The sequence below is a fragment of the Mustela erminea genome, chromosome 13, assembly GCF_009829155.1.
Source record: "Mustela erminea isolate mMusErm1 chromosome 13, mMusErm1.Pri, whole genome shotgun sequence".
Taxonomy (NCBI): domain Eukaryota; kingdom Metazoa; phylum Chordata; class Mammalia; order Carnivora; family Mustelidae; genus Mustela; species Mustela erminea.
Genome location: NC_045626.1, coordinates 70,462,607 through 70,485,512, shown reverse-complemented (window position 1 = coordinate 70,485,512; position 22,906 = coordinate 70,462,607). Strand labels below are relative to the sequence as shown.

Sequence of the window (22,906 nt, the reverse complement as noted above, 5' to 3'; positions counted from 1 at the left end):
CCCACACCTCGCTGTCCTCAGAGCCAGGCTCACATATTCCTGCCTCGAAAACCCAGCACTCCTTCCTCTCCCTCGCCCCCGGCTCTGCAAACAGCACCTCCCTCATCCCACTGCTGGAGCCAGCATCCTTCCCTCCCCGCCAGCCCCCACATCCTGCCAGTCCCACCTCCTGAGGAGCTCTCCAGGGCAGCCTTTTGCCTCTGCCTTCAAAGCTGCCCTTGTCTAGGCACCATGAGCGCACAGCAGTTCCTGCCAGTCTCCTCACTGGGCACCTTCTGTCCTAGCCCTGCCAACCTGCCTGCCACAGTGTAGCCAAAGCAATCTCCCTCCAGTGTAAATACATTTCATCTCTGCTTAAAACCTTCTAACGGCTCTACTGCACCAGGACTGAGAGAGACCCTCATGGCCTGGCAATGTGGACCTTGCCAGCTTCTTCCCTCCCTAACCGCTAGTCTAGGCAGGAGTCCTGGGGAGTACCAGGCCTTGGTAGCATGGTGGGCACCTATGGGGCATCTGCAGGTGGCACAAAGGCCGGTCAGGGATGCTGGACATACTGTTGGGAGGACAACTGTTCCCTCAAAGAGCAACTGTCCTGCATCCCTGCAGTATGTTTTGCATGGTTTCAACATATCCTGAAATTGCTGGGAACCCAATTACAGTGAAAATCAAAGAAAGCCTGTTCTTTGTTCTACGGGGACTTACGGGAGTCAGTTACCATTTCAGGAACTAAGGATACCAGTAACCACATGGTTCACAGCACCTGAGCTACAAACACTACCTGTGGCCGTCGTGGTGACTCTACACAGCCACCAACACCTGATGGTTTCATCAGATCTTCTGGAGTGGGCGTATCCAAGCCTTTACGACATGGAAATATATCATTTTATTCTCTTCCCTTTCTGTCTCCTTTAAGAGGTCCTAGCATCTTGGGGCGCCTAGGTGGCTCAGTGGGTTGAGCCTCTGCCTTCGGCTCAGATCATGATCTTGGGGTCCCGGGATCAAGTCCTGCGTCCGGCTCTCTGCTCAGCGGGGAGCCTGCTTCCCTTCCTTTTTCTCTGCCTGCCTCAGCCTACTTGTGATCTCTGTCTGTCAAATAAAAAAGACCTTTAAAAAAAAAAAAAAAGTGCTAGCGTCTTACTAATTTTTTTTTTTAAAGGTTTTATTTATTTATTTGTCAGAGAGAGTGGGCATAGGCAGACAGAGTGGCAGGAAGAGGCAGAAGGAGAAGCAGGGAGCCTGATGTGGGACTCGATCCCAGGACGCTGGGATCACGACCTGAGCTGAAGGCAGCCGCTTAACCAACTGAGCCATCCAGGCATCCCGCGTCTTACTAATTTTGAAGTGACATGTATAGGTAGGCTATAGTCCAGACACCTTTGAGCACAGGAAATAAAGGCCGCCTTAGACAACATCTGTCATCAGAAGGGGGCCCCGGTTGGGAGATAGCCCTGAGAACTGCTGCTCTAACTAGATGGGACCTTTGCCAGTTGTCTGGGAGGTGCAGGCTCTCGCTCCGCTCCAGGCTGACCACAGCTGTGACAGCCACCTGAGCCTTCTCTCCACTTTCACCTAATTCTGACTTGATTTACAGGCCTGAGCTCCAGTAGCCCTGCCCTGGGAGGTCTTCCCAGGCCCTCAGGGCCAGCCTAGCATCTCTTCCCTGTGCTCCCACAGACCCTAGCACCCATCCCTGTTGGCCTGAGCTGATTCCACAGAACAGACCATTTAAGGAACATCAGTCAGTATCTAACTTCCCTCTGCTCCTGCCATGAAAGGAGGTGCGGTACTTACTGCTTTGGGGGCCACATACGATCCCGACAGCGTGCCCACGCCACTGGTCAGGTCGAAGAGGTCACTCAGGCCACTGCCCATGGATGTTCCTAGGTTCGGTGGGACTGTTGCTGCTGGGGGTGCCACAAAATTGGGACCCCCAATCTGGAAGGGAAGGGAAAGAGGTCAGAGGCAGGCATTAGAAGCGGGGACCTCAAGGGCCCGGAATGAGTAGAATAACCTGGCACTTTAGAAAATAGGATGGGGCAGGAGGGGGGCTGCAGGGCTGTTGTCACACCAGCTCTAAGTTGCAGAGACAAGACAGGGTAAGGGGGTGGAGAAGAAACAAACACTGTGCCCTCCATGACCTGCAAGCCTCCAGCCTTAGGGGTGAGTGACCTTGGGAAAGGGCTGGGACATGTGTAAACCAACCCGCAACCCACCGATAAAAGGAGTACTCTGTGGTGAGGCTGTGCTAAGCTGACAGGACCACACCCTTTAGGCTGTCACAGAGGGCCTGTGGAAACTGAGAGAGCAGGTGATCCTCGGGATGACAAGGAAACTTTGTCTCAGGGTACTGAGATGGGGCATTCGATAAAAGGCCACAGCTCAGCAGGGAGGACTGCTTTGACATCATCCACCCTTTGGGATGCTGGGCCAGCACTCAGGAAGAGCAGATACAAAGGCTTGGTGGCGCAAGGGTTGAACCATACCCCTTCAGGCTCATCCCCCATCTCCAAGCAGAAGCAGGCAGGGTGAAGAGAACAGGCAGCCACATGCAGAGAGAAAAGCCAGAAAAGAAGACAGAGACAAGAGAGAGAGGGAAAGAGTGAATAGATTAGTCACTGCTGTACCCAAGAGGCGTCTGGGGCGAGACTGTGCCAGGCTTAAGGGGAGCCCAGACTATCTTTATGAAAGGCACTACTTTCAGGGCTTCACTCCACCACCCACATCTTGTGCCATGGCCCTTCCTACCTTTTCCTGTGTCATGCCTCTGGGACCTGAGCCAGACATGGCCAAGTGACAGGGCCTCTGCTACCCCTCCTCCTGGCTCTACCTGCTGCCTGTACAAGTCTTGGGGAGATAACCAGTCCAGTCTTACCACCCGCTTTCTACAGGGGAGGAGGGACTGACCCTGACCCCTCATGGGCCTCTCAGGCCTCCTGGGCTGTTGCACCAAGCTGGTGGAGGGTGTGGGAGTATGTGGACACTGCTCTAGCCCTACAGGCTCCAGATCTAGTGGTCCGGCAAGGGACTAAGTCCCGTGTCTGCAACATATTGTGCACTCCTAGAGGGAAGGTCACCTGAACTCTTGAACCTCAGTTTTTTCCCCTCTAAGTAGGGAGTGACGTAGTCACCTTCACAGACAGGTGTACCCTGAGGCCCTCGGTTGGTGAATGGCACAGACCGGGTGCTCACTGACTACTCCTCTGAAGGTTATTATTAATGTTATCCACAGAGGGCCCCAGGACATACCAGGCTGTCGAGGCCTCCACCAAGAAGGTCTACGGCTCCCATCTGCACTGAGGAGGTGGCCAGGGGTGGGCCACCCACTGGGGGGCCGAGGTCCAAGTTGAGGAGGTCACCCAGCAGGTCGCCCTGAGTGGGGATGACATCCGGCTGCTCACCAGAGGGTGCTCCGGCAGGGGCCGTCTCAGGGCTCTCGGTGCTCTCACTCCTGTGATGACATAGGAGGGAGAGGGTCAGTAGGGTGGGCGCTGGGCTATTTCAGGGAGGTCAGAGTCCTCAGTCTCCAGGGTCCTCCCCCAGCACAGGCACCTGGATCTCCACACTGTTCCAGAAGGGCTGTCTACATGGCCCTTCCTCTTCCCCCTTCCCAAGCCTGATCCATCTTTTTGGCTCCCCAAGAGATCCAGCATCATGGGGGTGAGTGAAGAGAGGGGCGGTCTATTTCCACCACTCAGCGCACTCTAAAGACTGGATGCCCGCCCTGGAGGACTGGGTACGCAGGCCAAACCAACCACCAGGCGGTGGCAGAGGAGGGTGAGAAGAACAGGGCTCTGGAATTAGAATCAAGTCTGAGACTAGCTGTGCTGACTGTGGGACGCCACACCAGGCCCTCAAGCTCTCTGTCCTATTGTCCTCGTCCGTTAAATGGGGATACTCTTTGAGATGTTGTAAAGATCAAATGAGGTCACCCTGTATGTAGTAAACATTTTTTCTTTCTTTATTTTTTTTAAAAGATTTTATTTATGGGGCACCTGGGTGGCTCAGTGGGTTAAGGCCTCTGCCTTCGGCCCCGGTCATGATCCCAAGGTCCTGGGATCGGGCCCCGCATCGGGCTCTCTGCTCAGCGGGGAGCCTGCTTCCCCCTCTCTCTCTGCCTGCCTCTCTGCCTACTTGTGATCTCGTCTGTCAGATAAATAAAATCTAAAAAAAAAAAAAAAAAGATTTTATTTATTTATTTGACAGAGAGCGATCACAAGTAGGCAGAGAGGCAGGCAGAGAGAGAGAGGAGGAAGCAGGCTCCCCGCTGAGCAGAGAGCCCGATGCGGGACTCGATCCCAGGACCCTGAGATCATGACCTGAGCTGAAGGCAGCGGCTTAACCCACTGAGCCACCCAGGCGCCCTCTTTCTTTTTTTTTTTTTAAGATTTTATTTCTTTATTTGACAAAGAGAGAGATAGCGAGAAAGAGGGAACACAAGCAGGGGGTGGTGGAAGAGGGAGAAGCAGGCTTCCTGCCAAGTAGACAGCCCAATGAGGGGCTGGATCCCAGAACCCTGGGATCATGACTGAGCTGAAGGCAGACACTTAATGACTGAGCCACCCAGGCGCTTCTGTGGTAAACATCCATTAAAAAGTCATTAGGATGGGGGCGTCTGGATGGCTCAGTAGGTTAAGTGTCCGACTCTTGTTTTTAGCTCAGATCATGATCTCAGGTCATGGGATCAAGCTCCACGCTCAGTGTGAAGTCTGCTTGAGATTCTCTCTCCCTCTGCCCCTCCCCCAGCTCCCACACTTTATCTCTAAAACAAGTCACTTGGGTTGCCTGTGTGGCTCAGTGTGTTAAGCCTCTGCCTTCAGCTTAGGTCATGATCTCAGGGTCCTGGCATCAAGGCCCGCATCAGGTTCTCTGCTCAGCAGGGAGCCTGTTTCTCCCCTACCCCCCCATCTGCCTCTCTGCCTACTTGTGATCTCTGTCAAATAAATAAATAAAATCTTTAAAAAATAAAAATAAAAATGTCACTAGAATGGTAATTTCCCTCCGACTCAAGCCTGGCCAGGGTTACAATAGGCCTGAATGCCTAGACTAATGAACTGGAAAACCAGGTAGGGAGGCTCAGCCTGGAGACTGGTCAACTTCACTCACGAGGCAGTGCGTGGTGGCAGGCTCTTGTGCACAACGCCCCGGCCCCCCTCCACAAAGGCGCTGGGAGGCTTATGGTAGACGGAGGCCAGGGTGCCAATGTAGCAGATGAGCTCGTCCAGCAGTGTGGGCTCAATGAGGTCTGTCTCTTCAGAGATGAGTGGCTTCTCAGCCAACACCACCTCCTTGGCAGCCACTGGGTCCGTGGAGAGCAGACGCCAATAGATGTAGCCACGGTCCCGCAGGTCTGGGTTATCAGAGTCCTTAAGCAGTGGGGAGGTGACGAGAAGCATATTAAATTCATAGCAGAGCAACCAGCTGGGAAGGAAGGAGCTCCTCCCCAAATCCCATGACCTGGGCATGGTCACAACACTGAACACTGATCCTGAGCAGACCCATTAAGCTGTCCCTAAACATGGCCTGGCCCCTTGATTTCCTCCCCTAGCTCAGTGTTAAACAGGGGATTCCCACTTCTGTCCCCAATCCTCGCTCCACTCCAAAATCTGTCTTCCCTGTCCTACAAACCCTCTGGTTCTCCTGGACCTCCCTCCCCTCTTTTGTTTGCAGTCTGTCTTGACTTCCTCACCTGACCCACCCCATCTTGATTTATCTGTGACTGAGCTCCCTGAGCAGGGGTCCTGGATTACTCTAGGGCCAACCCCTCTAGTGATGCCAGCCTCAGGGGAAGAACCTTGGCACGAAGGTCTGGCTGGCTCCTTAGACCACAGCGCCCCCTGTGGAGTGAGACCTGCACTGGGCGCAGCAGAGAGGCTGGGGCACTGACCTGAGTGGCCAAGCTGAGGACCTGCTGCACCAGCTCCTGGGTCTCTGTCGGCTTCTTCAGAAAGAGTTTCACGATGGCTGTTAGCAGCTGTAGCTGGACCTGCGGGAAGACAGAAAGGTGACAAGGAACAAGTAGGGAGGGCTTCATGTGGGGATGGAAAGAAACCAAATAAGGGCCTCAAAGACAGAGAAGGGTATTTTTCAAAGGCCCTGGAAACTGAGAGCAGCTTTCCCAGGTTTGGAGTTGGCCACAGAGCACAGACTAAGGCCAGGGGGTTGTCACAGTAGTGCAGAATAGCCTGGACCTTGGCATTACCATTCAGGAAGGAGATGGCCACTGCTATCTGGCAACCCTACCCTAGGGTCCCAGGAACCTGTCAGAGCTCCCAGACTCACAGTGCCTTAAGGAGTTCGCAGCTTAAAAAGGCAACATGTGTAGCTGGTGTGCTTCTTAGAGGGACCATCTGTCAACAAGCAGAGATGGTACCACTGACGGACTGGGTCAGGAGGGCCTACAGAGTCAGCCTGTCATTAAGGAGCAGGGCGTCTACCAGAAGGTGAGAACCAACCCGGCCCAGCCCTCTCTCAGCTCTCACCCTGCTGCTGCTGCCTTCACCTGATCATGCCCTCAGCCTGGCCAACCTCTTCTCACCCTTTGGAGCTCATGCTGCCCCAGCACCCCCATGCTTCTGCAGCTTCCTGCACTCCCTCATCAGCACTCCCCCCCACTATCAGAATGCTTTCCAGCCACCAGCCTGTCCTATGGACAGAGATCATGCCTACCACAGTTGTATCCCTGGTTATTGCTCTATCAGTGTCTAGCGCACAGCAGGCACTTAAGAAAAACTTGCTAACTCAAAATACATCTCTTGAAAGAACAATTCTTTGCACATAGTCCTTCCTTAGCCACATCTCATTTCTGTCAGTCCCAAGATAAGAGGGCAGCCTGAGGCTCCTGAGCCAGGGCTGTGCCAGGGATAGGCCTGTGGCAGGAGGGAGGGAACAGGGCTGACAGCACCTTCCGGTTGTGGTTGGCAAAATGGAGGGTACACAGAGTGGGCTAATAGCAGGTGGCAGGACGGAGGAGACGTGATCCATTTCTGGAATTAAGCAATCCAGAGTCCTTGTCATTTGGTTACACATGGGCCAACAGAAGAGGAGTGGTGGGGCTGGCAGTTGTCAAAGCAGGAGGCAGCCCAGAGATTGGCTTCTAGAACCTGGCTACAGCCCCTGGCCAGGTAGTCCAGGGGAAGCCCTTTATCTTCATTTGGTGGGGAGAAGTGTGGCCTGCTTCAGGGGGTTCTTGTGAGCTCACAAAACTACAATTTATGACCGCTTTGAAGCTAGAGTTATATCACACCTCATTTGAATGTGACTCTGGACAAGTCCTACAATTTCTCTGAGTCTGCTTCCTCTCACCTATAGTGTTAGTGTAAACTCCTGACAGTATTGATGGAAGAGCCCATGAGATAAGGAATGTAAACAATCTATCATATACTTTGCTCAATACACAACGCCTGTCACTGTGGTCATCAACATCATTGCAGCCAGCACGCAGGGATTTTTACCGAGTTCTCCTCAGCCCAGGTCAGCTGGCTGCCTGGCATCATTCGTCACTGTCAGGTCTGCTACACTGCCTAGGAACTCGGACCACTAGACTGAGGCCTCCCAGCCTCACTAACACGCTGACACCCCACATGTCAGCCTGCATGTTCAGGGCAACCATCCTGCCATCCAGACAGGGGCAAGACGCAGGCTGGACTGACATACCACCCCAGGTAAGACTTTCTGAGCTCCCTGTCCATGGCTGGAGAGGCCTAGGAGCCCAGGACAAGGGGGCTCAAAGAGATAATCTAAAATAAGCTCCCTGGGGTGCCTGTGGGGCTCAGTTGGTTGAGTGTACAACTCTTGATCTTGGCTCCGTTGGTTGAGCGTACAACTCTTGATCTTGGCTCAGGTCTTGATCTCCAGGTTGTAAATTCAAGCCCCGTGTTTGGCTCCACGCCCAATAAATGTAATAATAAGCATATACAAAAAATTAACTGAAATGGGGCACCTGGGTGGCTCAGTGGGTTAAAGCCTCTGCCCTCAGCTCAGGTCAGGATCCCAGAGTCCTGGGATCGAGCCCCGCATTGGGCTTTCTTCTCAGCAGGGAGCCTGCTTTCCCCCACCACTCTCTGCCTACCTCTCTGCCTATGTGTGATCTCTGTCTGTCAAATCAATAAAATATTTTAAAAATTTTAACTAAAATATAAATAAATATAATAAATTAAATAAGTTCCCAAACTGCAAAGCACTAAACAAGTATGCTTATAAAAACTCCGAATGGTGTTGTGAACCCAGGAAGTGAAGGCAACTGGCCACTTAATTAAAAGCGCCATCACCACCACCCAGCCGAGCTGGAGTGCCCAGTCTATACACATCATCCAATCAGCTTTGCAGCAATCCTGCACTGGAGAAGAAGAAACTGGTTTGGCAAGTTTAACTTGCTCCAGGCCACCCAAAGTGGGGTTAGGGGAGGAGCATAGATTAGATTCCTTTCCTCAACCCAGGCTCCTGCTCTAGCTTCCCTTGCTGATTCTCTAAGTCTGGGCTCTCCAGCAGACTTTGCCCAACGGGGAAGGGGCTACAAAAGATTTACTTTAGCTTTGCAGAAACACCCCCCAGAGGACGTTCTCTGCACTAATCCCAGGCAGGACTTGATGGTGGGGGGCAGAAGGGATCCCAAGTCAGGCTCTGCTTCTCTCAGAGACTAGCAAGTGAGGAGGTTAGTATGGTGAAAGTAAAAGCAGCCCAGGGCAGGCTAATAGCAGACCTGGCAGGTGGCAGTGGGAGTGAGTGATGGTAGGAGTTAAGACTATTATTGTGATGGACATCTGTTGTTTTTGCCCATCTAGCATCTAGTCTGTCTTCTGGTTAAGAGAAATACTGGCTTCCCTTCAGAGAATCATCCTCCTCTCTGCCTGATGGAGACTGGGAGAGGAGTCTGATAAACCTGGCCAATCGGAATCATGGCGACTGGCTCAGGCTGATGCAAACAGGCCTGGACCGCTGCTGGAACTACCAGGGGGAAGGGAGTTAAGGAAGGCACCATGCTGTTACAGGTCATAGCCTGGAACCACTGACCCCAAATAGGCCCTAATTCTGGGAGTCTTCCTAAAGGAGAAACCACCCCGGGGAGACACACCGTCTGGGCATCCTCATCCAAGAATGCCGGAAGTTCCACTCCTGGAACTTACCAGCTACAGGAAAGCAGTAGGTCCTCAGGGGTTTGTTGCCTGGACCAGTTTACCTTTTTCTTTTTTTTAAATTTTTTAAAACACAATTTGTTTGACAGAATAAACAGGGGGAACTACAGAGGGAGAGGAAGAAGCAGGCTCCCCATTAAGCAAGGAGCTCGATGCAGGGCTCAATCCCAGGACCCGGGGATCATGACCTGAGCTGAAGGCAGACCTTAAGGACTGAGCCACCCAGGCGCCCCATGGACCAGTTTACTTTTAAACCAATTTTGATCAACACCAATACTACCACTCAAGAGTGCTTATTACGGCCTGGGTGCCCAATAAGGACATTGCACAAAGCATTCTATATGACTTTCAGAGCAAGAGGATCAGGCACAGTCTTATGAACCTCATTTTATAAATGAGGAAACTGAGGCTCAGAGAGGCAGAGAATTAGTGTACAACCACAGAGCCAAGAAGGGACAAAAGAAGGGTTTGGAGACTGTGGTCTCCTATTCCAAGGCTCATGCTCTGACCCAACAGAACATACTCCCCCGTTGGGCAGCAAAGATTTCTGTGCTTACAGACAAATTTAAAAGCTCTCTTGTATGAGCAGACAGTGCCTGGTTCACAAAAAAGGGAATACACATGAAAAGATGCTCAACCCCACTCAACAGAAATGCAAACAGAACCAACCAAGGTACACCTTGTTGTTCATCAGATTGGCAAAAACAGTCTGTGAACATATTAGGTTGACAAGGAGGTAAGGGGAGGGCTATGCTGATTGGACTGAGATTGGACTGTAAACCACAACAGTCCCTACACCAAAGGAAATGGGGAACAGCTTCCCACGTCTCCAGTGCATAGTCCCCTTCACCAGAAAGAATTTATCTCACAATTGGTCCCCCAGCTACTCACACATGCGACCTACATACATAGATTATTCATAGCAGTATTGATTAAAAGAGCAGAAGACTAACACCTACATAACCATCAGGGGAGGCTGGTTAAATAAACATGGCACTATGCAGCCGTGAAGAGTCCCATCAGTTAGTAACAACAGCGCCTTTAGATACCTTCTTAAGGGAAAAAGGCACAGTGCTGTACAATTTGAATGTGTACAGTGCGCTACCAGTAGTGTTTATTTTTAAGTAATCTCTACACTAACGATGGGCTCAAACTCACAGCCTTGAGATCCAAAGTCACATGCTGTACCGACAGAGCCAGCCACGTGCCCCACAGTTCAAGAAGCGGGATGCCTGGGTAGCTCAGTTGGTTGAATGTCTGACTCTTGAATTCAGCTCAGGTCTCGATTTCAGGGTCACGAGTTCAAACCCCGCAATGGGTTCCCTGCCACCCGTGGAGACCACTTATAAATAAATAAATAAATAAATAAATAAATAAATGAGAGGCGACATATACACGGTGGACCCTCATTATCCGCAGAGCCTGTATTTGGAATTTACCTAGTTCCTAAAACGTACTTGTAACCCCAAAATCAATGTTTGGGGAGCTTTCGTGATCTTTCACAACAAAGTGCAGAAGAGTGAAAAGTTCAAGCTGCCTGAGGTACATATTCCCAGAGGAGGTCAAAGGAGGTGACGCTCTGCCTTGTTGCTTCTGCCCTCATACCATAAACAAGTGTCCTCTTCACAATCTATTTACCTGCCACATCTTTCACGTTCTGCTTTTTGTTGATGATTCACTGTTAATGACAACCCCGCCCCAAGGGTCAGGCTGAAGTGCTGGCTAGCGAACACTAGCGTGAGGAGGTGATGGGCCTTACGAAGAAAATAGTGTGTTAGAGAAGCTTTGTGTAGGCGTGAGTTGTAGCGCTGGTGGCCATGAGTTCAATGTGAATGAATCAATAATATGTATTAAATAAGAAACACACAAAAAACAAGATAATGTATTGATTAACAAAAATGTTGTGATCAGAGGCTTGTAGGAACAATGGTCTAATACTCACTAATTCAGCGTTTGCAGTGACTTCATAGAAAATAATTATCACAAATAACGAGAACCAACTATATGCGTGTATGTTTACTTGCATGTAGGGGGTGTGTATTCTTAGACTGTCCCTGGAAGTATCCCCAAGAAACCAATAAATGACACTGATAATCTTTGTGAGTGGAACTGGGCCACCGAGAGACTGGTAGGAAGGAGACCTTTCACCATATACTTGTTCGTATTTTTTCAATTTTGAACTAATTGAATGTCTTACTTATCCAAAGATAAATATGAAATGAAAGCTGGAAATTTCTGCCTACCTTCAGTGTCCACCATCACAGACTGTCCCCAGAAAACCCCATAGCTAATGCAGGGTGAGAGGAAAAGGGGCCACCCCTGTCAGCCCCACTATCTGTCCACACTGTCAGTGCTGTATCACGAAGGGCTGGGCCTGAGGCCTGCTGGCTGAGGGGAGGGTTTCAGGGTGGGATGGACTGCACCAGTACCAAGCTGCCAGTCATGACCCACACCCTGGCCCAAGTCGCCCCATCCAGTGGCTCACCTGGGTGCTCTCATCATGGAAGCCCTCCAGGAAGCTCTCCAGCAGCTCGTCGGCGTTGTCAATTCGCTCGGCGTACTCGCCCACAATCCAAATCATGGCGGCCCGGGCCTCAGGCTCATCCAGGGAGTCCAGGTTCTCACACAGTGTGGCGATGACACTCTCATACCTAAGAGACGAGCACACAGCCAGCAAGTGAGCAGCGAAGGAGCCCAGGCAACCCAGAAGAGGCCCAGCAGGCACGGAGAGAGACAGGAAGCTGCCCCACAAGATCCTGAGAGAGTGGTGAGTAATGGGATGGTGAGTAATGGGATTTGAGTTTATCTGTTACATTTTAGTGCTTATTTAGTTTGGGGAGTGGAGAAGGGGTGACTCAAGAGAAGTAAGAAAAAACAATAGGTTTCTTTTGAGAATGCCATTTGCGGCAGAGAAATAAGGAAAAAGGAGAGGCTCCTTGTTGCTTTTCCTCCCCCCAATGCCTGTCCCCAGCAGAGCCACACCACCCTCACGCTGGGAGGGATGGGCACATACTTGTTGGGGTACTTGCGGAAGATGTCCTTGATGACCACAATGGCTTCCTGGACCACGTAGTTGACCTTGGTCTGGATGAGATCGAGTAGCGTGCTCACACAGCGCTCTGCAGATTGCTGTGGGAAGAGGAATGTGGGCAAGGGCCTTGCAACCACTTCCAAGAGAACTTCTGATGACCATGTTTTGGCCTAGGGCTCAGTCATGTCTTGCCCCCTTCCTTGCCACAGAGGGTAAACAAGAGAACACTCTCCCCAGATAACAAGCAAGAGAATGAGTACAAAAGGACAGCCTGGGGATGGCAGAGACGCAGAGAGACAGAATTAGACCAAGAAGGCCAGTAGAGCTCCTGAGAGTGGGGAGAGGATCTGAAGTGCCTCCAGGCCAAGCCTTGAGGGCAGTGACTGTGCTTCAGCCGAGCACCACCTCACGTCTACTAGTTTCCCAAAATGGGTTCCTATGACCAAAACCAGAAAGTCTCTACTTGGACCACCACTCCCCACCCCTTATTCCAGTATGCTGCACTAAGGCCCTTGTGGGAGAGATTCTCAGGATGCCATCATAAGGGGAAAATGCCTCAAGGGGCTGGGCTGGGGTGACCAGCTGTCCGAGGATCTCCCAGTCCTCAATGGACTAACTTAAAGTCAGCTCAATGGTCAAGGAATGTCACCATAGGTAAGGAATAGGAGGGATGAAATGCCAGGACACAGGGGTCTGGACAGCCTTGGGAGCTTGGGCAAAAGGGCATATGGACAGCTAAATCATGATTACTGCTAAAATGTTCAGCAGAGAACCCTGCTCCAAAACCCCATGAAGTGAAAGCTAAGTCTACCAGGGCCACCAGCAGCTAGGGCTGTGAGAGAACCCATGGTTACAGGTGGGTTTTTTCATCTGCAACAACTTGAAGGCCTAAAGGTGATCACAGAGAGAAAAGGAACCCAATCAGATCTGCAAAATGGGTGCCTTGGAGCCTCCAGCAGTGACTCAGGCCTTCCTGAACCAGGAGTAGCTGGCATATTCTGCTAGAATCAGAATGGTTTCCTGGTTTCAGCTTCCTTTCCCTCCCTCTCCCCCTACAGAGGACAGAGTCCCAGAGCCTCACCTCCACCTTGATGGCACAGCGCCCAATGGCTCGCACAGCCTTCCGTACGAAGTCCACATCCACCTCTGTTGCATACTCTTTCAGCTCCGCCAGGACCTGTGGCCCAAACAGAGGAGATGGGGTTGGGGAGAAGTGGATCTCCCAGGGTAACCAACATGCCTGCTCAATGGGTACGCACAGACCCCTAAAAGGTGGGATTCTGCCTCCAGCTCGAGGAAGAAGGGCCAAGGGAAGGAGAGAGCTATCAGATGCCCCAAGAGGAAAGCGGGGAAGAACTAGTTGGCAGGACTGGACAACCTCTGTTTAGGCTGTGCTAGCTAGCACGGCTTCCTAACTACTACTTTTCAGTGGATGGATAATAGGATAATAAGTAATAGTTGGGAGAACAAAGGCTTTAATCATAAAAATACCAGTTAAGATTGCTGAGTGCTTGCTTACAGAGCCCTTTGCTAAGTGCTCGTCATGAGATGAACTGTCAGGCCACTCAGAGACCACAGCTTGGTGGTGGTGTTGCTGCCCAACACCAAAGCTCACGGCCCTGGCTACAGCCCTCTGCTGACCTGGGCGATGTTGGCCTGGGAGGCCAGACGGATCATGATGTCCAGCTTCTCCAACTTCACGTAGATGGGGTCATTGTATTTCACAAAGAAGACCTTCATTTCGTGCTTCAGGATCTCAGGCCTGGTGGCAAGATAGGATTGTCCAAAGAGCAAAAATCAAAGCATAAGCCCTGTGAGAAAACCCTTTCCCTGTGAGAAAACCCCAAATTACTGGGGCATTTCTGGGGTCCGAAGTAGATCCTGACACCTGTGAAGGCAATCACTACCATGGCTGCATGTTCCTGTGCAAGGGTCCACGGACTCGCCATTGCATGTCCAACCATATCCCAGGATGGGAAGAGGGAATATGAGCAAGACAGTGTTCATATTTGAGAGGGAGCAGGCAGCAGGCGACGGGCATGAGAATCAGACCTCCATAGTCCCAGCTTGTGACCTTGGGCCTCTGCTTCCTCACTCATGCAATTAGAATGACACACATAGGAAGTGTTACCACTGCAGGCCTCAGTCTCCAGTCTTAGAAAGGCCTGGCATCTGGGAACTGTTTTTGGGAGTGTTCTCACTGTTCCCTAAATGATAAAGGTGGCTAACTATGCCTAGACTGTTTGTATGATCTATGTTGAGTATCTGCTTTCCTTCTAGGAGTCTGAAATTCTGGAAGGTGACTATGTGATCAGTCCCCAGTAAAAACCCAGGGTACGGAGAGTCTCCAATAGGCATCCCCACACAGAAAAATTACACACATTTGTTGCACCTTGCTGTTCGGGGATGACTCCACTCTGTGTGACCCCCTTCATGGGGAGGACGGTCCATAAGGAAGCCTGTACATGGATTCCTCGACTCTACCTGTGTTACTACAGTCATACTAAATCTAAGCCTTGAAAACAACTATATGCTGACTCCCACGAGCCCTTCTAATGAATCTCTGAGTGTGGGGGTCATCCCAGGGATCCCAACAGATGTCTACATCACAGGGCTGTCGTGAGTTAGATGGGAAGCAGCTATCAGGATCGAGGCCTGCCTCAGGGAAGGCACCTGCTATGTGGCACTGTCACCAGTGTTGCTGCTCTTCCCTTGACTGGTACCGTCCACCGATTTTCTTAGATGAGGAAAGCTGAAGGTGGAGGGCCTTGCACCAGGTCACACATCTAGTGCTAATAAGGATGGAATCGAGAGTCACCACCCTCAACTCCTACTTCTCTGCCCTTTCTAGAACTGAAGAAAGGAAAAGAACGAGGGTAGGCGGTGAGGAGGGGAGAAGACACAGCAGAGAAAAAGGAGAGATCCTACTTAGGCAGGACTCAGTGCTGCTGTGCAAACTGCAGGGAGGTCCCGGCAAAGCAAGGAGCCTTTGCTATGCCTGGTCGGGGAGACAAGGTCCCAAGCCGGGGGGCGGAGGAGACACGGTTTCTGCAATCAGGACCTGGCAAAAGCTGCCCAACTATGTGGGGACTGGGCCAGATGGTGCCTGAGCAACACGGTCAACTTCTTAAGAGATTTGCCATGTTAAATATAGCACAGGGAGCCCTTCACACTGATCGGGATCTACAGGTCACTACACCTTATTAAATCCCACCCACAACTAGGAATGAATCCCTCGTCTCGTGGCTCTGCTTAGGCACTCAAAAAGGTTTCCCAAATTTACCTCCCAAACCTTCACAACTGCTAGGACTCCACTGAAATTTCTGGGCCCCCAGGAGTGCCCTAAGAGCTGGAATGATGCTACAAGGACGGGGAGAAGTGCCGTCTTCCAAAAAAGAATGTCTACAAGAGGCCCTGTTCTCTGCACCCAGCAAGGAGCAGTGAGCCAGCTGCTGAGTGAGCCATCTGACCAAAAAGGCTGGGAGGAAAACTCCAGAGACCAGCCCCACTGTTTGCTGGACTTCCAGAGAACCCCTCCTATCCTGGGCCCCTCAGACTGACACTGCTGTTTTTCAACTCTACCTATCCTGGGTATCAGGCACCTTCTCTTAGGAGCAGTGGCTTAGAGCTGTGGCTGTTCCCATGGGGCCAGTATAAATGGGCTTCCTCCTTTTTATTTTTTATTTTTTTAAAGTAGGGTCTATGCCCAGTGTGGAGCCCAATGCAGGGCTTGAACTCACAACCCTGAGAGTAAGACCTGAACTGAGATCAAGCATCAGACGCTTAACTGACTTATCTACCCAGGCGCCGCCAGATACGGGCATTTGACTCTCGCATACCCCTCCTCAGGCCCAAGGCCAATGAGAAGTCTGCTGCATCTCACCACTCTGGAGTCCTCTGACCTCAGAGAATTTGACTAATGCTATAGACTCTGTCCTGAGGAAAAATATACACACAGAATCTTACACCCTGCTTCAGGAGGTTCTGTGGACTGTGGAGCCATCCCTTGTTTGCGGTTAAGCAGCACCACGCTGCTCCTGACCTCATCTGCTACCTCGGCAGGCTAAGCCACGGTTTCTCACCCTCAGCACTACTGACAGTTTGGGCAGGATGGTCTCTGGGGGTGAAAGCTTTCCTGCACGCTGTAGGACGTTGGGCAGCACCCTTGGCCTCTGCCCATGAGGTGCCAATAGCACCCCCAAAGTCAGACAACCAAAAATGTCTCCAGATATTTCCAAATGTCCCCTGGGGGACAAAGCTGCCTGTGGTTAAGACTTCTGGGTTAAGTTCCTGAGACTCCCTACATAGCGACAGGTCACTTTCCCTTTAGTGTCCTGCTCCCAGGAGGAGCCATCCCTCCTCCCCGACACACCAGGGGCACTGTGCGTGCATGTGGCAGTCCGGGTACCTTTTCTGCACAATGAGGTTGATGTTGCGCAGGGCCACATACTGCAGCTCCGGCTCGGCCGACAGCAGCGTGACCAGGGGTGGGGCCAGTTTCTTGAGCAGCGTGCCATAGTAGTCCAGGTCCTTGGACAACATCTCCATGAACTTCATCAGCACCTTCACAGCAGAGAGCACCACAGCAGAGTTTGCGTGGGAGAGCCTGGGAGTGACCCGCTCGCAGATGCTGGGGTCCATTCCAAAAGGGAAAACAGGAGAGAAAGACAAGGGCAACACCCTGGTTTTAGTTACTGAGAGAGCATGTTTTCTGTAAGAGAACCTAGATTCTGATTCTGGTGCTTGCTAATTGACCCCAACAGGTTAAAACCACTCTAAGTCTTAGTTTTCTCATCTAGAACACGGAGATGATGGTGGCATCTTCCCAGGGTTACATGAGACAATGTATACAAAGCCCTAAGCACCATGTATGGTAGTTAATAAATACTGGGTCAGTGTTAAGGCCCTCCCCCTACCTCCCCCGCATTGGAAGTGCATTCAAAAGGGGCAAGGTATTATGTTGGTTATGACCAAAGGTCAGGGAGTCCCAGCCGGGTGACCTGCATGAGTTCATCCGCCTTCTAAACCAGTCTTTCCTTACCTGTAAAATGTGGGCAATGATGGGGCAGCTTTCACAGAGGTGCTTTAAGGAGCATCTAATGGATAGGAAGCACTCGGCAGAGCCCCAGCCACCCAGGAAGAATCCAACGAATGGTGACTCTGGTGCTATCCACCTCCTTTACTCAGCCCAAGATGACTGGGGTCTCTGTCAACAACCAGATCGGACTCTGGCTTCTGTTCTGTCTGTACCATGCTGAGCAGAAAGGTGACTGCCTGGCTCTGGCTTCCCTTGAGGATGGTCTGTGGGGCAAGGCCCTGGCAAAGGGCCCAGCAGAGATCTGAGGCCCAGCTCATGGCTGGAGCTCTGCAAGGACCAGGTTCCACTAGGTTGGCAAGCAAGGAGCAGCCTGCTCACCTCTGGGCCTCCCGGTCATCCTTGGGTGTATAGTTGGCTAGGCAGTCGAGGATGAAGATCTGGCCCCACTCGGTGCACTCGTTCAGGGCTGTCAGCAGCTTATTAATGGACTGTGGGTTCAGATCAAGCAGGTTGCTGCTGGGGTGAGACTCAGCGATCTCTGAGAGGGCAGCCACTGCATTTGCCACCACCTGTTTGAGAGGGTAGAAGGGATATAGGCTGGGGGTGTTGCTCGGGCCAAGGGACATTGGGACTATTCATGCTGGCAGGTCAGAGGTTGAATATCCTGAAATGACAGGACCCAACGAGTAGGTCCTGCAGCATGGAGACCCACTCTGAGCACTCACCCTACTAACTCAGCTATAAACCAGAATGAATGTTAAGGGCCCCTTCCCCAGTGGGGGAGGGGGAAAAAAGAGGGCAAACAAAAGAAACAAAAGAAAGATCCAGCTCCAAATGCCTGGCAACAGAAAATATTCCTAGCTACCCAACACATAGCCCCTGCCTACTGGCTACAAGAGCTCACTTCAGGGAGTGTCAAGTGTGCTTCTTGGAGCTAGAAGATTCTTGCAGAGCTCTGCAGGCCATGGAAACAAATGGGGGCTGGAGTCCAGAGGGGATGTCAGGTGAAGCCTTGGGCACTCCGGCCATTTCTACCAGAGCAGCTGTTTTTATGTGTGTTCTGCAGGGTTTTCAACTTTTCCCTATAACAGACAGTGCTCCAATGGCCAATCTTGTATTGGCCACTCAGGGTCCTGTGTGGTCAGTGTTTCCATAGGACAGAGTGGGATGGCTGGGCTGAGGGGTCTGTGCATTTCACTTTAAACAGAGGCTGGTGAATTGCCCTTCAAACTGCTATTACGTGAAAAAAGAGGAGCTCCCCTCCCAGCGACACATCCTGAGGCCCTGCCCTCCAGGCTATGCTACTTCAAGGGTGACCCTCTACAACCCTGCAACCCCAAAGATGTGGGGAGAGGGAAAAGTACCTCACATTCAGAGCCCGCCAATGGACAGTGACAATGACAGTGACTGAAAAGGGAAGGAGCACACTAGTCTTGGTTTATGCCCACTGTGTTACCTTCACAGCTTAAGCCTCACAGCACTCCTGCCAGCCACGGAGTTAGATCCATCTTACTAATGAAAAAAAGAGGGCTCTGGAAGGTTAGGCAGCCCACCAAAGGAAATACAGTTTGTGTTAGAGAGGGCACAAAGGGGAGAATCCAGTTCTAACTCCCTCCAAAGATGGTGCGCGAACCACCATAGGCATGAGGACAATTAGCCCACCCGGCAAGGCTCTGACTTCCAGGAACTGGGGAGTGCCTGGTGGAGGAGGAAGCCAAGGTATTCCCAAGCAACCCAGGAGGTGGTGGAAGTGGTATGGTGGGTGGCATTGGCTTACCATGGGGTTCGAGTCAGAGATGAGGTCTTTAAGGGTGTCCAGGAAGCCCTGGTCCTCTACCAGCTGGGCATTGATGTCATGCAGCTTGGCGACACACACAGCTGCTGTTTTGCGCACGTACGGGTCCTCATCCTTCAGGCACTTGCGGAGTGGCTCACACAGGTACTCTGTGATCTTGTCAACGCGGATGCAGCCCATGGTCCGCACAGCCAGGGCCCGGATCAGGGGATTGGGATCCTCACAATCCTGAGGGGAAGGAGCCATTGGCCAGGGGCAGGGGCAGGCTCAGCAATATCAGACGGCCTACCAACTGTGGCCGACAGCACCAAAAGTGCCATGTACAGGCATCTAGCATTTGCCAGATGATGTGCTGGGGCTTTGTGTATTGTTGACTCTAATTCTCACAGCAGGCATACAGTACTGTTCCTGTTTTACAGGGTGAAGCAGCCAAGGCCCTCAGGGAAACTGGGAGCTCACCCAGTCACAGAGCAGAGCCATGATTCAAACCCACATCCATCCGGCACCATAACCCACAGAACCCCTCATGTGCCTGTATCTGAGCATCGACAGGGCGAGGGGAGTTAGGAAAGTTCTAAAGGTACACAGAACTGACCATCCAAGTAGCTGTTTACACCTTAATCTGGATGGAAAACACAGAAAGGGGCAAAGTCTAGAAGGCGAACACAGAAGCTCTCAGATTCTTGCTGAATCCTGCCCTGGCAAAGGATGCAGGACAATGGTGCATCCCAGGGGGGACATGGGGATCAATACAGGCCTTAGGCTACCTCACTCAGGAATGAGTTAGCAGGGTCTGTAGCAACTGATTTTCTAAGACAGTGGGAGCCCTCTACTGGAGGACTAGGAGGCCCTCAGCCTGGGAGTCAGAGGGACTGGAAAGGAGCCTGAGTGCTTTTACTCAGGGCCATAGTCTCCCACCCTGAGACAAAGGAAAGATGGAGCAGTGAACACCCATGCCCTTCCTCCGACCAAGCTCCTACTCACCTTCACAAAGGTGTTGACAGCCATTATGGCCATGTCGGGTTGACTCTTGGCATAGTTCATCAAATACAAGTACACCAGCTTCTTCAGCTCCAGGTTGTCTGTCTGCATACAGTTCACCACGTCGGGGAAGAGGGCACTGGAAAATCAAAATGGCATGAGTGTAGGTAAGGCTGAAGAAAGGAAGATTTTTCAGAGAGCTAATGGGTGGTTTGGGGGTGGGGTGGGGAAATAGGGACAGTGGATGGGAGAGAGGGGAAAAAAAATAACAGGACTTCCTAGTAAAAGGGAAGACACCAGCTATGCTGTTACCATGAACACTTATGGGTAGCAATGGAACCCAAAAGGTGATTTGAAAAGTAAAGTCCTCCATTCTTTTTACAGAGTTCATTCATATACAACTCTACAGCCCATCAGACCCGGCTCAAACCCAGCTCTGCCGCCTGCTAACTATATGAAATTGGGGAAATTCCTTCATCCCCCACCATGTCTCAGTTTGCTCACCTGCAGGAATGGTGCAGCAAAACCCCATTACACAGGGCCCTTGTGATAATTAAAGAAGACAACATATTTCAGGTATCTGGTCCCTCAGCTGCCCACTAAAAACTAGCCCAGCATGCACAGAACATGTCCTATATAGCTGGGTTTAGCACTAAGGGTTTTATATGCATGATCTCAATTAACAGCCCCAAGAAGCCAGTGTGTTATCCTCATTTTACAGACAACAATACTGAGGCTCATAAATGTCAAATAACTTGCCTGAGGAGCCAGGTCTGACTCTAAAACCTGTGCTCATGACTGCTGTTATTCTGGGTGGAACCCTTCCCAACATGGAACTCCAGAGTCCCAATACCGTTGAGATGTGAAATATGCTTAGAGGTCAATTTTTTCTCTCTGGAATCTTCACCTCCCCTCTCAAGTCTTGTGACTTAATGGTCGAAGACATGGTAAAAGAGACTCAAGAGGTCAAAGTGAGCTCCCTGGGCTCCCTTAGGAAGGAACCCAGTTGATGCTGACATTGATGCATCACCTTGGAAGATGAAGAACTAGGAAGAAAGGGGTGGGGGGAGGAGGAACCGCTGATGGGCCTGCCACACCAGCACAACAAGTTCACTTGAGACAGAAGAATAAAGATGCTTCCTCTGTGAGGTGACAGTGGTGTTCTATTTGAAGAAGAGTGGCTTCGTCCGGGAAGGATGTGACTTGGGAGGAGGCCCAGTTCTCCAGCAGACGCCTGATCCTTTTGCCACTCTGTCTACAGCAGGTCTCTCTACAGAACTGTCTCTGCTGTGGTGCTATCAGGAGGTCCCTTGCTGAGGTGGCAATAGGACAGGGCAATCCATGGAGAAGTCTAGAGAAATACGACCCAGATGAGGAGCTGCCCTACATCAGCGCCCAGGCCTATGAGGCATGGAGTTAGGCACCATGCAGGCACAGAGGAGGGGGTATGCGTGGAAACACCTTGGAAGGGCTGGGCTTGCGTCCTAGTTCTGCTATGAACGATGTGACTGGGGGCAGTCCCTATATCCCTTCTTTATCTGGTTTCTTTGGCAGTAAACACATTCTTACATACAATGTGGGAATTGTAAGGAACTGCTGAAAAACATATCTGAAAGTTTTCTGCATACTCTCAAATACTATGCAACTGTTAGGTTGTTACAAAATCTAGTCCCTGTCACCGGGGACTTAATGACATGGTGGACAGGTGAACACAAGTACACATCAGAAAAGGACAGTCTAGAATTAGTGCCAGGTGACAGGAACACAGAACAAATGCTGCACATTCAGGGAAGTGGGCTGGAGTGACGAGGGAAGGCAACAAGGAGACCTTGAATGGGTTTTCAGAGATGGGATCAAGCTTGTAAATGGAAAAGGGAAAAGGGACAGTCTACACAGGGGAAGAGCGTGAGCAACGGAGAGGTGGCAATGCTACCCATCAGCTGCTCTGGCGGTCAGATGTAAACCAGAGGCTGTGAACTGGCGACAGATCCGATGAATCCCGTCTGCAGGTGTGTGTCAGCATCACGGCAATGTTTGTTTAATATCATCTAGCAATCTTAAAAATAAGATTCAAAATGAAAAAATCTAGATTTCTTATTCTTTTAAAAAGCCACACCTGCTCATACTGGGTTCGTTTTCCCCAGCTGGCAGCAAACCTCTGGAATTTCTGACAGGGTTCCTGCCTTTTTGACTTGGCCCACTTCACTACTCACTCCGCTGCCCTGAACCCCAGCAGCATCTGAGCACAGGACCCCTGTGTAAATGAAACCTTCTGAGTGGAAAGGCGGCTTGCGAAGGGAGCCATAGCAAGGGGAGACACGGGTGCCTAGAGATACCATCAAGGAGCGATGTAAACTAGACCCATGCTACAGAGCCCCACTCCAGCCGCCACCAGGCCTGCGCCTGCACACCTGACATCTTTGCCCACGGTCATTGATGCAATCACTTTCTTTACCGCCTCCTTCTTCTTCTCCTTTTTGTCACTGTTGAGCTCTGCCTTCAGCTCGAAGATCTCCCCTAAAAAAGGAGGCAGGCATGAGTGATCACCCCACCACCCTGCCAGAGGGCCATTCCCAGTCCCCAAATTCCAGAAGAATGGGAGGGGAGGGGCAGGTAAAGACACCCTGTGCTGCCGGGTGAGGGCCGTGTTAGGTCCTTGGCCTCAGTGACAGAGGTAGCAGAGGGGGACAGCTCTGAGGAGGGCAGTGTGGAGGCCGTGCTGGACTGAACAGAGGGAACTACAGAAGCAAAAAAGATTCTGAGGCAGACAAAAAGTGTGAGAACAGGTCCTGCTCATCAAGCAGTTAAAAACACTCAGAGGAAAGTAAAATTCTCCTCAGCAACCACCCTCACCCGAAGCCCTCAAGGAGGTATGTGATGGAATCTGGGGACTGAAGATGTGAAGGGAGAGGGTAGGATTTGCTCGATTC

At 51.3% G+C, this 22,906-nt stretch overlaps 1 protein-coding gene across 7 annotated transcripts in view; it reads right to left on the bottom strand.

Moving 5' to 3' along the window:
• Positions 1-22,906, bottom strand: part of AP1B1 (adaptor related protein complex 1 subunit beta 1) — a 53,303-nt gene that overhangs the window by 9,321 nt on the left and 21,076 nt on the right. For 5 of the 7 annotated variants that reach the window (XM_032309428.1, XM_032309429.1, XM_032309427.1 and 2 more), the window contains 14 exons: positions 22,388-22,493; positions 19,980-20,115; positions 18,978-19,223; positions 17,579-17,769; positions 16,571-16,792; positions 13,804-13,924; positions 13,244-13,339; positions 12,145-12,260; positions 11,617-11,782; positions 5,885-5,983; positions 5,104-5,363; positions 3,247-3,448; positions 2,484-2,504; positions 1,792-1,935 (listed from right to left, as the gene is read on the bottom strand). In XM_032309428.1, the coding sequence (XP_032165319.1) occupies positions 1,792-1,935; positions 2,484-2,504; positions 3,247-3,448; positions 5,104-5,363; positions 5,885-5,983; positions 11,617-11,782; positions 12,145-12,260; positions 13,244-13,339; positions 13,804-13,924; positions 16,571-16,792; positions 17,579-17,769; positions 18,978-19,223; positions 19,980-20,115; positions 22,388-22,493 (2,126 nt within the window). The remainder of the gene's footprint in view (positions 1-1,791; positions 1,936-2,483; positions 2,505-3,246; positions 3,449-5,103; positions 5,364-5,884; positions 5,984-11,616; positions 11,783-12,144; positions 12,261-13,243; positions 13,340-13,803; positions 13,925-16,570; positions 16,793-17,578; positions 17,770-18,977; positions 19,224-19,979; positions 20,116-22,387; positions 22,494-22,906) is intronic. The other 2 variants (XM_032309432.1, XM_032309433.1) reach the window with 1 other exon arrangement.